This window comes from Ranitomeya imitator, chromosome 2, assembly GCF_032444005.1.
Source record: "Ranitomeya imitator isolate aRanImi1 chromosome 2, aRanImi1.pri, whole genome shotgun sequence".
Lineage (NCBI taxonomy): Eukaryota > Metazoa > Chordata > Amphibia > Anura > Dendrobatidae > Ranitomeya > Ranitomeya imitator.
The window spans coordinates 31,169,021-31,186,394 of NC_091283.1; the positions used below are offsets into that span (position 1 = coordinate 31,169,021).

General features: G+C 43.5%; 1 protein-coding gene across 1 annotated transcript in view; it reads right to left on the minus strand.

Moving 5' to 3' along the window:
• Positions 1-5,016, minus strand: part of SLC44A4 (solute carrier family 44 member 4) — a 62,786-nt gene extending 57,770 nt beyond the window's left edge. Inside the window, exon 1 of the mRNA XM_069746390.1 lies at positions 4,923-5,016. Coding sequence (XP_069602491.1) covers positions 4,923-4,938 — 16 coding nt within the window. The 5' untranslated portion in view covers positions 4,939-5,016. The remainder of the gene's footprint in view (positions 1-4,922) is intronic.
• Positions 5,017-17,374: the final 12,358 nt, after the last annotated feature.

Below are 17,374 nucleotides of genomic sequence, written 5' to 3' on the forward strand. Positions count from 1 at the left end.
GCTTTGTGAGAGGGCGTCCCTCTGTGTGCAATCTAAAGCTTCCTTTTACACTTGCCGTGCTTTTTGCGGCCCGTTTTTGCAAAAATCTTGTAGATCGACGTTTTTCTGGCTTCGAATACTAGGGAAAAAGTATTGAAAACAAAAAAACGACGTTCGGCAAAAACGGTATTCACGGTGATCTTCAATGGGGGCCGTGTCCATAAGCAGTGAAAAATATTGAGCAGGCTCGATATTTTTTCACGGCCATACGGCGCTCTGACAAATTTTCGCGGCCCCATAGAAATGTATTGTTTTTGCGGCAAGTGAAAAATAAGCCTAAGGCTAAGTGAACACGTTCAGTAATGTGTGCAGAATTTTCCTGAGCAAAACCGGACACCCTTCCCAGTAAATCCGCATGCGTTTTTTCTGCAGGTTTTTTTTTTTTTTGCGGATATTTTGTGGGTTTTTTTCCGGAGCTTTCCCAATTCACTGATTGACAGGTTGGTCACACTTATCAAACATAGTGTTTGACAAGTGTGGACAACTTTTTACTATTGATTCTGCCTATGCAGCATCAATAATAAAAAAGATAATATATTAAAAATAATAAAATAAAAAATCGTGATATTCTCACCTTCCGACGGCCCCAGCAGCCTTCCCGCTCCTCGCGATGCTCCCGTTCTCAGTAATGCGTCAATGACCCCAGATGATGTAGCATCACGCGAGACCACTACGTCATCACAGGTCATTGCCACAAAGCATCCCTGGGAACGTGAGCATCGCGAGGAGCGGGAGGACTGCTGGGGCCGTCGGAAGGTGAGAATATCACGATTTTTATTTGAATTCTTTTTTATTTTTTTATTTTTTTTTTACACAGGTATATGGTGCCCAGACCCATGAGGAGAGTCTCCTCTCCTCCACGCTAGGTACCAACCGAACATCATCCACTTACTTTGCGCATGGTGGGCATAGCCATATGCGGAAGTAAGCGGATCAATGCATTCCTAGGTGTGCGGAATCCCCGCGATTCCGCACAAAGAATGAACGTGCTGCGTTTTTTTCCGGAATGCGATTCCGCCGTGGAAAAAAAACGCAGCATGTGCACAAAAAAATGCAGATTGCATTCAAATAATAGGATGCTTGATGTGAGCGTTTTTATAGCAGAAAACCGCCGAAAAAACATGAAAAAACCTGACGTGTGCACACAGCCTTAGTGTCACAAGCTCAGAGAGACTTATCCAAGGCGACTTACAGCTGTAATTGCAGCAAAATGAGGCTCTACAAAGTACTGACTTTAGGGGAGGGAATAGTTATGCACACTGAAGTTTTCAGTTATTTTGTCCATTGTTCTGGGGGTAGCAAACGCAAAAAATGCCAAAGTGGGGGTGGATGGGTTTGAATACTTTTGCAAGCCTCCGTATACAAGTCATTATACAGGAAAGAATGTTTCCTAACTTTATCCCATAAAATCCCTTTTATCTTCAGTTTTGTCTGTATTATTATCAGTCTGTAAAAGTGTGATAATACTCTGACCACAATGTTCCCAGGAGCGACCTGGGATTCAGACATGCGTCCGGTCCGGGGGTCTTCCCCATGATGTTCCCGTGCCATTTCAGCTCTGTTTCTAGCCATTTCAGCAATTTTTTCCTAGCCTCCCCTGACCTCCTCTTCGGGTCTGCTGGAAAAATGATTGCGATTCCCATTGACTTCCATTATACTTGGGTTGAGCCCGTCCAAGCGTCTGACCTGCTCGATCCGAGTGCTGAGCACACGGGCATTCAGTGCCCGATCATCACCAGTCACTGCCACATCACAGCAGGGGGTTACTGTCCCATTGAAACTCTATATATACAGTTATATGAAAAAGTTTGGGCACGCCTATTAATCTTAAGCTTAATGTTTTATAAAAAAAATGTTTTTTTTTACAACAGCAATTTCAGTTTTATATATCTAATAACTGTTGGACACAGTAATGTTTCTGCCTTGAAATGAGGTTTATTGTACTAACAGAAAATGTGCAATCTGCATTCAAACAAAATGTGACAGGTGCATAAGTATGGGCACCCCACCAGAAAAGTGACATTAATATTTAGTAGATCCTCCTTTTGCAAAAATAACAGCCTCTAGTCGCTTCCTGTAGCTTTTAATGAGTTCCTGGATCCTGGATGAAGGTATTTTTGACCATTCCTCTTTACAAAACAATTCCAGTAAAGTTAAGTTTGATGGTCGCTGAGCATGGACAGCCCTCTTCAAATGATCCCACAGATGTTCAATGATATTCGGGTCTGGGGACTGGGATGGCCATTCCAGAACAGTGTAATTGTTCCTCTGCATGAATGCCTGAGTAGATTTGGAGCGGTGTTTTGGACCATTGTCTTGCTGAAAGATCCATCCCCTGCGTAACTTCAACTTTGTCACTGATTCATGAACATTATTGTCAAAAATCTGCTGATACTGAGAGGAATCCATGTGCCCCTCAACTTTAACAAGATTCCCGATGCAGGCATTGGCCACACAGCCCCAAAGCATGATGGAACCTCCACCAAATTTTACTGTGGGTTGCAAGTGTTTTTCTTGGAATGCTGTGTTTTTTGGCCGCCATACATAACGCCTTTTTGTATGACCAAACAACTCAATCTTAGTTTCATCAGTCCACAGGACCTTCTTCCAAAAAGAAATTGGCTTCTCCAAATGTGCTTTTGCATACCTCAGCCGACTCTGTGGCGTGCTTGCAGAAACGGCTTCTTTTGCATCACTCTCCCATACAGCTTCTCCTTGTGCAAAGTGCGTTGTATAGTTGACCGATGCACAGTGACACCATCTGCAGCAAGTTGATGCTAGCTCTCTGGAGGTGGTCTGAGGATTGTCCTTGACTGATCTCACCATTCTTCTCTGCCTTTCTGATGTTTTTCTTGGCCTGCCACTTCTGGCCTTAACAAGAACTGTACCTGTGTTCTTCCATTTCCTTACTATGTTCCTCACAGTGGAAATTAACAGGTTAAATCTCTGAGACAGCTTTTTGTATCCTTCCCCTGAACAACTATGAAGAATAATCTTTGTTTTCAGATCATTAGACAGTTGTTTTGAGGAGCCCATGATGCCACTCTTCAGAGGAGATTCAAACAGGAGAACAACTTGCAAGTGGCCACTTTAAGTAGCTTTTCTCATGATTGCATACACCTGGCTATGAAGTTCAAAGCTCAATGAGGTTAGAAAACCAAAAAAGTGCTTTAGTAAGTCAGTAAAAACTAGGTATTTATAACAAAAAAATGATAAGGGTGCCCATACTTATGCACCTGTCAAATTTTGTTTGAATGCAGATTGCACATTTTCTGTTAGTACAATAAACGTGATTTCAAGGCAGAAACATTACTGTGTCCAACAGTTATTAGATATATGAAACTGAAATAGCTGTTGCAAAAAAAACCAATTTTTATAAAACGTTAAGCTTAAGATTAATAGGGGTGCCCAAACTTTTTCATAAACTATACACCATACACACTATATATATATATATATACACACTATATATACACCATACACATGCCAGGGCACAAACGCCAAACATCAGATGTATTTACTACAGTTACACCAGCAACAACATCAGCAAACACAACCATGGGAAAGTGGGAGTTCCATCATGGATGACTAACCTAGAAACGTTCACACGGCGCGCACAAGAGCACAACCAGGCCTGGCACCAAGCGGGTATTACAGGCCATGGCATCACAACAAGCAAAGAGGTATAAAGCCACTACTGGTACGGTACCGTGTTATCCATCCTCTCCTCCTCCTATATATCAGTGATGTCTCCCATCCCCCTCCTATATATCAGTGATGTCTCCTATCCTCCTCCTCCTATATATCAGTGATGTCTCCCATCCCCCTCCTATATATCAGTGATGTCTCCTATCCTCGTCCTCCTATATATCAGTGATGTCTCCTATCCCCCTCCTCCTATATATCAGTGCTGTCTCCTATCCCCCTCCTCCTATATATCAGTGCTGTCTCCTATCCCCCTCCTCCTATATATCAGTGCTGTCTCCTATCCCCCTCCTCCTATATATCAGTGATGTCTCCTATCCCCCTCCTCCTATATATCAGTGATGTCTCCTATCCCCCTCCTCCTATATATCAGTGCTGTCTCCTATCCCCCTCCTCCTATATATCAGTGCTGTCTCCTATCCTCCTCCTATATATCAGTGCTGTCTCCTATCCCCCTCCTCCTATATATCAGTGCTGTCTCCTATCCCCCTCCTCCTATATATCAGTGCTGTCTCCTATCCCCCTCCTCCTATATATCAGTGATGTCTCCTATCCCCCTCCTCCTATATATCAGTGATGTCTCCTATCCCCCTCCTCCTATATATCAGTGCTGTCTCCTATCCCCCTCCTCCTATATATCAGTGCTGTCTCCTATCCTCCTCCTATATATCAGTGCTGTCTCCTATCCCCCTCCTCCTATATATCAGTGCTGTCTCCTATCCTCCTCCTATATATCAGTGCTGTTTCCTATCCCCCTCCTCCTATATATCAGTGCTGTCTCCTATCCTCCTCCTCCTATATATCAGTGCTGTCTCCTAACCCCCTCCTCCTATATATCAGTGCTGTCACCTATCCCCCTCCTCCTATATATCAGTGCTGTCTCCTATCCTCCTCCTCCTATATATCAGTGCTGTCTCCTATCCCCCTCCTCCTATATATCAGTGCTGTCTCCTATCCTCCTCCTCCTATATATCAGTGCTGTCTCCTATCCTCCTCCTCCTATATATCAGTGCTGTCTCCTATCCTCCTCCTCCCTCAGTCCCTGTACACACTGGGGCAGGTGCCGCTGTACGCGGAGATTAGACTGCACACAGGTTACACATATACAGGGGCGGACCCGCGGTCTGTGGCGGTCACACAGGTGAGCTCAGCGCTCCCGGAGCCTGCTCTCCGCTTACCGTACTCCTCCGCCATCTTCCCCGGCGCCCGCTGTCTCCGCTCTCCGGCCGCTCAGCAGTTGTCTCCGTTCCTCAATCCTTGTGGTCACCTGGCAACGCCCCCTGCTCACACCTGTGCTCCGCCCCGCCCACTACGGCTGCTGACCACGCCCAGAGCCCGTCCACGAGAAGAACTGAGTGCGAGAGCGAAAGATAGAGAGAGAGATAATAGATAGATAGATAGATAGATAGATAGATAGATAGATGGATAATAGATAGATAGATAGATAATAGATAGATAGATGATAGATAGATAATAGATAATAGATAGATAATAGATAGATAGATAGATAGATAGATAGATAATAGATAGATAGATAGATAGATAGATAGATAGATAGATAATAGATAGATAGATAGATAGATAGATAGATAGATAGATAGATAGATAGATAGATGGATAATAGATAGATAGATGGATAATAGATAGATAGATAGATAGATAGATAGATAGATAGATAGATAGATAGATAGATGATAGATAGATAGATAGATAGATAGATAGATAATAGATAATAGATAGATAGATAGATGGATAATAGATAGATAGATAGATAGATGATAGATAGATAGCTAGATAGATAATAGATAGATAGATAGATAATAGATAATAGATAATAGATAGATAATAGATAGATAGATAATAGATAGATAATAGATAGATAGATAATAGATAGATATTAGATATGAGATAGATAATAGATAGATAATAGATAGATAGATAGATAGATAATAGATAGATAGATAATAGATAGATATTAGATATGAGATAGATAATAGATAGATAATAGATAGATAGATAATAGATAGATAATAGATAGATAATAGATAGATAGATAGATAATAGATGATAGATAATAGATAGATAGATATATGATAGATAATAGATAGATGATAGATAGATAATAGATAGATAATAGATAGATAATAGATAATAGATAGATAATAGATAGATAGATAGATAGATAGATAGATAGATAGATAGATGATAGATAGATAGATAGATATTAGATAGATATTAGATATGAGATAGATAATAGATAATAGATAGATAGATAGATAATAGATAGATAGATAATAGATAGATAGATAATAGATAGATAGATAATAGATAGATAGATAGATAGATGATAGATAATAGATAGATGATAGATAGATAATAGATAGATAATAGATAGATAATAGATAGATAGATAGATAGATAGATAGATAGATAGATGATAGATAGATAGATAGATAGATGATAGATAGATAGATAGATAGATAGATGATAGATAGATAGATGATAGATAGATAGATAGATAGATAGATGGATAATAGATAGATAGATAGATAGATAGATAGATAGATAGATAGATGATAGATAGATAATAGATAGATAGATAATAGATAGATAATAGATAGATAGATAGATAATAAATAGATAATAAATAGATAATAGATAGATAGATAGATAGATAATAGATGATAATAGATAGATAATAGATAGATAGATAGATAGATAGATGATAGATAGATAATAGATAGATAGATAGATAGATAATAGATAGATAGATAGATGATAGATAGATAATAGATAGATAATAGATAGATAGATAATAGATAATAGATAGACAATAGATAGATAGATAATAAATAGATAATAGATAGATAATAGATAGATAGATAATAGATAGATAATAGATAGATAGATAGATAATAGATGGATATTAGATAGATATTAGATATGAGATAGATAATAGATAGATAGATAATAGATAGATAATAGATAGATAGATAATAGATAATAGATAGATAATAGATAGATAGATAATAGATAATAGATAGACAATAGATAGATAGATAATAAATAGATAATAGATAGATAATAGATAGATAGATAATAGATAGATAATAGATAGATAGATAGATAATAGATGGATATTAGATAGATATTAGATATGAGATAGATAATAGATAGATAGGTAATAGATAGATAATAGATAGATAGATAATAGATAATAGATAGATAATAGATAGATAGATAATAGATAATAGATAGATAATAGATAGATAATAGATAGATAATAGATAGATAGATATTAGATAGATATTAGATATGAGATAGATAATAGATAGATAATAGATAGATAATAGATAGATAATAGATAGATAGATAGATAGATATTAGATAGATATTAGATATGAGATAGATAATAGATAGATAATAGATAGATAGATAGATAGATAATAGATAGATAATAGATAGATAGATAGATAATAGATAGATAATAGATAGATAGATAGATATTAGATAGATAATAGATAGATAGATAGATAATGGATAGATAGATAATAGATAGATAGATATTAGATAGATATTAGATATGAGATAGATAATAGATAGATAATAGATAGATAGATAGATAATAGATAATAGATAGATAGATAGATAGATAGATAGATAGATAGATAGATAGATAGATAATAGACAGATAATAGATAGATAATATATAGATAGATAACAGATAGATAGATAAAATTAAAAAGGAAGGCAGCACTCCATAAACTTTTAAACTTTTGAAAAAATGTGGATTTTATTGTGACCCCCTATGGCACACTGAGCATTTTTCAAGCCTGTGTGATGATTTCTATAGGCACAGTCTATGTGGTGGATTTATACCAAGGAAGGTGACGGGCACAAGGGGGCATTCTTTGCGTCTGGAGGAGAGAAGGTTTTTCCACCAACATAGAAGAGGATTCTTTACTGTTAGGGCAGTGAGAATCTGGAATTGCTTGCCTGAGGAGGGGGTGATGGCGAACTCAGTCGAGGGGTTCAAGAGAGGCCTGGATGTCTTCCTGGAGCAGAACAATATTGTATCATACAATTATTAGGTTCTGTAGAAGGACGTAGATCTGGGGATTTATTATGATGGAATATAGGCTGAACTGGATGGACAAATGTCTTTTTTCGGCCTTACTAACTATGTTACTATGTTACTATGATTCTATAGGCACAGTCTATGTGGTGGATTCTATAGGCACAGTCTATGTGGCAGATTCTATAGGCACAGTCTATGTAGTGGATTCTATAGGCACAGTCTATGTAGTGGATTCTATAGGCACAGTCTATGTGGTGGATTCTATAGGCACAGTCTATGTGGTGGATTCTATAGGCACAGTCTATGTGGTGGATTATATAGGCACAGTCTATGTGGTGGATTCTATAGGCACAGTCTATGTAGTGGATTCTATAGGCACAGTCTATGTGGTGGATTCTATAGGCACAGTTTATGTGGTGGATTCTATAGGCACAGTCTATGTGGTGGATTCTATAGGCACAGTCTATGTGGCAGATTCTATAGGCACAGTCTATGTGGTGGATTCTATAGGCACAGTCTATGTGGTGGATTCTATAGGCACAGTCTATGTGGTGGATTCTATAGGCACAGTCTATGTGGTGGATTATATAGGCACAGTCTATGTGGTGGATTCTATAGGCACAGTCTATGTAGTGGATTCTATAGGCACAGTCTATGTGGTGGATGCTATAGGCACAGTTTATGTGGTGGATTCTATAGGCACAGTCTATGTGGTGGATTCTATAGGCACAGTCTATGTGGCAGATTCTATAGGCACAGTCTATGTGGTGGATTCTATAGGCACAGTCTATGTAGTGGATTCTATAGGCACAGTCTATGTGGTGGATTCTATAGGCACAGTTTATGTGGTGGATTCTATAGGCACAGTTTATGTGGTGGATTCTATAGGCACAGTCTATGTGGTGGATTCTATAGGCACAGTCTATGTGGTGGATTATATAGGCACAGTCTATGTGGTGGATTCTATAGGCACAGTCTATGTGGCGGATTCTATAGGCACAGTTTATGTGGTGGATTCTATAGGCACAGTCTATGTGGTGGATTCTATAGGCACAGTCTATGTGGTGGATTATATAGGCACAGTCTATGTAGTGGATTCTATAGGCACAGTCTATGTGGTGGATTCTATAGGCACAGTGTATGTGGTGGATTATATAGGCACAGTCTATGTGGTGGATTCTATAGGCACAGTGTATGTGGTGGATTATATAGGCACAGTCTATGTGGTGGATTCTATAGGCACAGTCTATGTGGCAGATTCTATAGGCACAGTCTATGTGGTGGATTCTATAGGCACAGTCTATGTGGTGGATTCTATAGGCACAGTCTATGTGGTGGATTCTATAGGCACAGTCTATGTGGTGGATTATATAGGCACAGTCTATGTGGTGGATTCTATAGGCACAGTCTATGTGGTGGATTCTATAGGCACAGTCTATGGCAGATTCTATAGGCACAGTCTATGTGGTGGATTCTATAGGCACAGTCTATGTGGTGGATTCTATAGGCACAGTCTATGTGGTGGATTCTATAGGCACAGTCTATGTGGTGGATTCTATAGGCACAGTGTATGTGGTGGATTATATAGGCACAGTCTATGTGGCAGATTCTATAAGCGCAGTCTATGTGGTGGATTCTATAGGCACAGTCTATGTGGCGGATTCTATAGGCACAGTCTATGTAGTGGATTCTATAGGCACAGTCTATGTGGTGGATTCTATAGGCACAGTCTATGTGGTGGATTATATAGGCACAGTCTATGTAGTGGATTCTATAGGCACAGTCTATGTGGTGGATTATATAGGCACAGTCTATGTAGTGGATTCAATAGGCACAGTCTATGTGGTGGATTATATAGGCACAGTCTATGTAGTGGATTCTATAGGCACAGTCTATGTAGTGGATTCTATAGGCACAGTCTATGTAGTGGATTATATAGGCACAGTCTATGTGGTGGATTCTATAGGCACAGTCTATGTGGTGGATTATATAGGCACAGTCTATGTAGTGGATTCTATAGGCACAGTCTATGTGGTGGATTCTATAGGCACAGTCTATGTGGTGGATTATATAGGCACAGTCTATGTGGTGGATTCTATAGGCACAGTCTATGTGGTGGATTATATAGGCACAGTCTATGTAGTGGATTCTATAGGCACAGTCTATGTGGTGGATTCTATAGGCACAGTCTATGTGGTGGATTATATAGGCACAGTCTATGTGGTGGATTCTATAGGCACAGTCTATGTGGTGGATTATATAGGCACAGTCTATGTGGCGGATTCTATAGGCACAGTCTATGTGGTGGATTCTATAGGCACAGTCTATGTGGTGGATTCTATAGGCGCAGTCTATGCAATGATTTCTATAGGCACAGTCTATGTGGTGGATTATATAGGTATAGTCTATGTGGCAGTTCCTACAGGCACAGTCTATGCGATGATTTCTATAGGCACAATCTATGTGACAGATTCTATATAGGCACAGTCTATGCGATGATTTCCATAGGCACAATCTATGTGACAGATTCTATAGGCGCAGTCTATGCGATGATTTCTATAGGCGCAGTCTATGCGATGATTTCTATAGGCGCAGTCTATGTGATGATTTCTATAGGCACAGTCTATGCGATGATTTCTATAGGCGCAGTCTATGTGGCATATTCTATAGGTACAGTCTATGTGACAGATTCTATAGGTACAGTCTATGTGACGGTTTCTCCTTCATACTCTTTGTTCGTATCTTTCAGCACACAGCGGCTCGAGCCTTTGCTTTATTATCCATTTATTGTGACATCACCGTATTCTATGACATCATTATCCGCATTATATTTCTCCGTGGCTGATTAACCCAATAGCTGCCATCATTTATAAGCCAAGTCCTATCCATCGTAGGCATAAAGAGCAGCAGCTCCTGCTTAGGGGGCTGCAGCCGATCTGCCCCCTAAACTGCCTGTGTATAAGATGTGTACAGTCAGACGGAGCCATATTTATGACCATGTCAATGATTACAGGCAGAAGGAGCCGGAGCCGCCCGATTCTAAAAAGAGAAAGTTGTGACACATTAACTAGGAAATTTACCAGGAACTGTGCGCTGCCAGCTCAGGTGCCAGCATCGGGGAGACCTGGGTAGCCAATATCCATGTACCGTAGTCAAGATGGTCAAGATAAGACAACCCCTTTAATAATTTTTATTTATATAGTTCCAACATATTCCGCAGCACTTTACAACATCATGTGCTGCTCTATAACAGGGTGGGCTCTATTGCACCCTGGGTCATAAAGGGGAGACCGGAATGGTGACCCCCATCTATGACAGCCATATGTCTTAATAACACACATGGACTTGATGGGACCTTTTTAAAGGGATGATCCATCAATCGCAACATTTCTATCATATCACACAACATGGGGTCCCATGTCCTCCCCTATTATTTATTTCTTGAGCTGCGGTCACATAGTGGCTCTGGGTCTGACGGGGACAACCGAGCTCTGATCCATCTCCATCAGGATAAGTTGTAATTCTGGAAACACACTTGATGATTCCCGACATTACAAGTCCCCTATAACTTGGTGATCGGTGGTGGGGTCTGAACGCTGGGACCCTCACTGTCCTCGGAAGCGCCCGTTGGAATGGAGCGGCGGTCACGCATGCTCACCGGAGCACCCGTCATTGTCCATGGGTGAAAGCCAAGTACAGCGCTGGGCCATCCCTGTTGCTGAACGTAAAAAAATTGCAGGACCTTGGTCCAGTCACTAGGGTCACCCATGGTTCAGCCCCGTCGGCCACCCCTGGTCCAGTCACGAGGGTCACCCATAGTCCAGCCCCGTCGGCCACCCCTGGTCCAGACACGAGGGTCACCCATGGTCCAGCCCTGTCGGCCACCCCTGGTCCAGACACGAGGGTCACCCATGGTCCAGCCCTGTCCGCGACCCTTGGTCCAGCCCTGTCGGCCACCCCTGGTCCAGCCACGAGGGTCACCCATGGTCCAGCCCCATCGGCCACCCCTGTCCAGCCACGTTGGCCACCCCTGGTCCAGCCGCATTGGCCTCCCCTGTTCATCCCACATCAGCCACCCCTGGTCCAGGCCCGGTGGCCACCCCTGGTCCAGGCCCGTCGGCCACCCCTGTCCAGCCTCATTGGCCACCCCTGGTCCAGCTGTGTTGGCCTTCACTGGTCATCCCCAGAGGCGTAGCTAGAGCTTTTGCCGCCCGGGGCTGTTCCCGAGTTTGGCGCCCCCCCCCCCCATCCCACCCCCCCTCCAGCTCAATACACACAAAGGTTACCAAAAATGGTTTTCCTGTTTTGTAGAACTTAAACTGGGCCTAATGGTGTCACCCCCACATGCCACACCTGTGACTTAATACCACCACACCATGACCAGGCCACATAGTGACCGAATAATACTACATACAAGGGACAAATACCACCGCACCATTTCCAGACCACATATTACCACCACATAGTGACTGAATACTACAATACTGATCAGTAATAAAAAAAAAAACCACAATACTATCACCATAAGTGCCAGTATTCACAGGAGATCTGTACTTAGTATGCAGTGTCTGTGTAGAGGTAATACAGAGATCACTGGTGACATTATACACAGGACCTCTATATAGTATACAGTGTATAGTGTCAGTGTATAGGTAACACTGACTCACCAGTGACGTCTCTAGGTGAAGTCCTTCATCTTTTATCCAGCACAGACCGCCATCATTCCTTCCAGCCAGGACTCGTTTCTGCAGGAAATAACACAGTTATCTCGAGCTCCGCTTGCAGAACACATTACTTAATTTTTCACAACTTCTACATTACACCACATGAAGAAAAAAAGGTGATATAGTGTCACTCTGCACAGTAACAGGACAGCCCCCCCATTTAAAACAGTATACTCAAAAAATAAAATAAATACATCACTGCAGTAACAATATCCCTTAATTATCCCCTATGGTAATAATATTCCCCACCCTGGCCCCGTTTATCTCATTCCTGGCTCCAGCCATATGTTGTCGTATCCTGCCCTCATGAGTATCCATTCTACCCCATATGATCTCCCCATCCTGCCCCACCAGCCTCCATCGTATCCGTCCTGCCCCATGATCCAATCCTGCCCCGTGTCTCCAATCATGCCCCGTATCTACATTCTGCCCATGCCTCAAGTCCTGCCCCCAGTGTGTCCAGCATATTACCCCCATGTTGTCCAGCAATCTGCCCCAGTGTGTCCAGCATATTACCCCCATGTTGTCCAGCAATCTGCCCCAGTGTGTCCAGCATATTACCCCCAGTGTGTCCAGCAATCTGCCCCAGTATGTCCAGCATATTACCCCCAGTGTGTCCAGCAATCTGCCCTCAGTGTGTCCAGCAATCTGCCCCAGTGTCCAGCCTTTCCCCAGTGTGTCCAGCAGTCTGCCCCAGTGTCCAGCATTGCCCCAGTGTGTCCAGTATATTACCCCCAGTGTGTCCAGCAATCTGCCCCAGTGTCCAGCATTGCCCCAGTGTGTCCAGAAGTCTGCCCCAGGGTCTCCAGCATTGCCTCAATGTGTCCAGAAATCTGCCCCAGGGTCTCCAGTATTGCCCCAGTGTGTCCAGCAATCTGCCCCAGGGTCTCCAGTATTGCCCCAGTGTGTCCAGCATTCTGCCCCATGGTCTCCAGTATTGCCCCAGTGTGTCCAGCAATCTGCCCCATAGTCTCCTGTATTGCCCCAGTGTGTCCAGCAATCTGCCCCATGGTCTCCAGTATTGCCCCAGTGTGTCCAGCATTCTGCCCCATGGTCTCCAGTATTGCCCCAGTGTGTCCAGCAATCTGCCCCATGGTGTCCTGTATTGCCCCAGTGTGTCCAGCAATCTGCCCCATGGTCTCCTGTATTGCCCCAGTGTGTCCAGCAATCTGCCCCATAGTCTCCTGTATTGCCCCAGTGTGTCCAGCAATCTGCCCCATGGTCTCCTGTATTGCCCCAGTGTGTCCAGCAATCTGCCCCATGGTCTCCTGTATTGCCCCAGTGTGTCCAGCAATCTGCCCCATGGTCTCCAGTATTGCCCCAGTGTGTCCAGCATTCTGCCCCATGGTCTCCAGTACTGCCCCAGTGTGTCCAGCATTCTGCCCCATGGTCTCCAGCATTGCCCCAGCCCCAGACAGTCAGAAATAAAGAAAAAAAAAAAAAAGTAAAATCCTCACCTCTCCCGTTCCCAGCGCAGGTCCGGTGCAGTCAGCGTCTCTCCGGCTCTGCGACGCTCAGGACAGAGAGGCAGAGCGGCGCGCACAGTAGTGACGTCATCGCGCCCTCTGCTCTGAGACGTCGCAGAGTCAGAGGAGGCTGCAGCTGCCGGCGCCGCAGGAACCAGGAGAGGTGAGTATAGAGCGGGGGGCGGGGGCGGGGGCGGGACCCGGGGGTGGGGGGAGCTGGCCCTGGTCGTGGCGGCGGACGGCGCCGCCCGAAGATTTAAAGGGGCGTCTTTTTTTTTTTTTTTTTTTTATCTTCTTCTGCAGCGCCGGCCGCCCCCAGCATTGTGCCGCCCGGGGCGGACCGCCCCCCCCGCACCCCCCTTCCTACGCCACTGGTCTCCAGTATTGCCCCAGTGTGTCCAGCAATCTGCCCCATGGTGTCCTGTATTGCCCCAGTGTGTCCAGCAATCTGCCCCATGGTCTCCTGTATTGCCCCAGTGTGTCCAGCAATCTGCCCCATAGTCTCCTGTATTGCCCCAGTGTGTCCAGCAATCTGCCCCATGGTCTCCTGTATTGCCCCAGTGTGTCCAGCAATCTGCCCCATGGTCTCCTGTATTGCCCCAGTGTGTCCAGCAATCTGCCCCATGGTCTCCAGTATTGCCCCAGTGTGTCCAGCAATCTGCCCCATGGTCTCCTGTATTGCCCCAGTGTGTCCAGCATTCTGCCCCATGGTCTCCAGCATTGCCCCAGCCCCAGACAGTCAGAAATAAAGAAAAAAAAAAAAAAGTAAAATCCTCACCTCTCCCGTTCCCAGCGCAGGTCCGGTGCAGTCAGCGTCTCTCCGGCTCTGCGACGCTCAGGACAGAGAGGCAGAGCGGCGCGCACAGTAGTGACGTCATCGCGCCCTCTGCTCTGAGACGTCGCAGAGTCAGAGGAGGCTGCAGCTGCCGGCGCCGCAGGAACCAGGAGAGGTGAGTATAGAGCGGGGGGCGGGGGCGGGACCCGGGGGTGGGGGGAGCTGGCCCTGGTCGTGGCGGCGGACGGCGCCGCCCGAAGATTTAAAGGGGCGTCTTTTTTTTTTTTTTTTTTTTATCTTCTTCTGCAGCGCCGGCCGCCCCCAGCATTGTGCCGCCCGGGGCGGACCGCCCCCCCCGCACCCCCCTTCCTACGCCACTGGTCATCCCACATCAGCCACCCCTGGTCCAGCCATGTCAGCCGCCCCTGGTCCAGCCACCTCAGCAACCCCTAGCACCTATTATGAATAGTCGGCCCCCCACTGTTATGTTGGACCCAACCTACTAAGTGGAAGAGGCATTGTCGATGCTTCAGGCAGGAGATTCTACATAGTAACATAGTAACATAGTTAGTAAGGCCGAAAAGACATTTGCCCATCCAGTTCAGCCTATATTCCATCATAATAAATCCCCAGATCTACGTCCTTCTACAGAACCTAATAATTGTATGATACAATATTGTTCTGCTCCAGGAAGACATCCAGGCCTCTCTTGAACCCCTCGACTGAGTTCGCCATCACCACCTCCTCAGGCAAGCAATTCCAGATTCTCACTGCCCTAACAGTAAAGAATCCTCTTCTATGTTGGTGGAAAAACCTTCTCTCCTCCAGACGCAAAGAATGCCCCCTTGTGCCTGTCACCTTCCTTGGTATAAACAGATCCTCAGCGAGATATTTGAATTGTCCCCTTATATACTTATACATGGTTATTAAATCACCCCTCAGTCATCTTTTTTCTAGACTAAATAATCCTAATTTCGCTAATCTATCTGGGTATTGTAGTTCTCCCATCCCCTTTATTAATTTTGTTGCCCTCCTTTGTACTCTCTCTAGTTCCATTATATCCTTCCTGAGCACCGGTGCCCAAAACTGGACACAGTACTCCATGTGCGGTCTAACTAGGGATTTGTACAGAGGCAGTATAATGCTCTCATCATGTGTATCCAGACCTCTTTTAATGCACCCCATGATCCTGTTTGCCTTGGCAGCTGCTGCCTGGCACTGGCTGCTCCAGGTAAGTTTATCATTAACTAGGATCCCCAAGTCCTTCTCCCTGTCAGATTTACCCAGTGGTTTCCCGTTCAGTGTGTAATGGTGATATTGATTCCTTCTTCCCATGTGTATAACCTTACATTTATCATTGTTAAACCTCATCTGCCACCTTTCAGCCCAAGTTTCCAACTTATCCAGATCCATCTGTAGCAGAATACTATCTTCTCTTGTATTAACTGCTTTACATAGTTTTGTATCATCTGCAAATATCGATATTTTACTGTGTAAACCTTCTACCAGATCATTAATGAATATGTTGAAGAGAACAGGTCCCAATACTGACCCCTGCGGTACCCCACTGGTCACAGCGACCCAGTTAGAGACTATACCATTTATAACCACCCTCTGCTTTCTATCACTAAGCCAGTTACTAACCCATTTACACACATTTTCCCCCAGACCAAGCATTCTCATTTTGTGTACCAACCTCTTGTGCGGCACGGTATCAAACGCTTTGGAAAAATCGAGATATACCACGTCCAATGACTCACCGTGGTCCAGCCTATAGCTTACCTCTTCATAAAAACTGATTAGATTGGTTTGACAGGAGCGATTTCTCATAAACCCATGCTGATATGGAGTTAAACAGTTATTCTCATTGAGATAATCCAGAATAACATCCCTCAGAAACCCTTCAAATATTTTACCAACAATAGAGGTTAGACTTACTGGCCTATAATTTCCGGGTTCACTTTTAGAGCCCTTTTTGAACATTGGCACCACATTTGCTATGCGCCAGTCCTGCGGAACAGACCCTGTCGCTATAGAGTCACTAAAAATAAGAAATAATGGTTTATCTATTACATTACTTAGTTCTCTTAGTACTCGTGGGTGTATGCCATCCGGACCCGGAGATTTATCTATTTTAATCTTATTTAGCCGGTTTCGCACCTCTTCTTGGGTTAGATTGGTGACCCTTAATATAGGGTTTTCATTGTTTCTTGGGATTTCACCTAGCATTTCATTTTCCACCGTGAATACCGTGGAGAAGAAGGTGTTTAATATGTTAGCTTTTTCCTCGTCATCTACAACCATTCTTTCCTCACTATTTTTTAAGGGGCCTACATTTTCAGTTTTTATTCTTTTACTATTGATATAGTTGAAGAACAGTTTGGGATTAGTTTTACTCTCCTTAGCAATGTGCTTCTCTGTTTCCTTTTTGGCAGCTTTAATTAGTTTTTTAGATAAAGTATTTTTCTCTCTATAGTTTTTTAGAGCTTCAATGGTGCCATCCTGCTTTAGTAGTGCAAATGCTTTCTTTTTACTGTTAATTGCCTGTCTTACTTCTTTGTTTATCCACATTGGGTGGCCACATCTG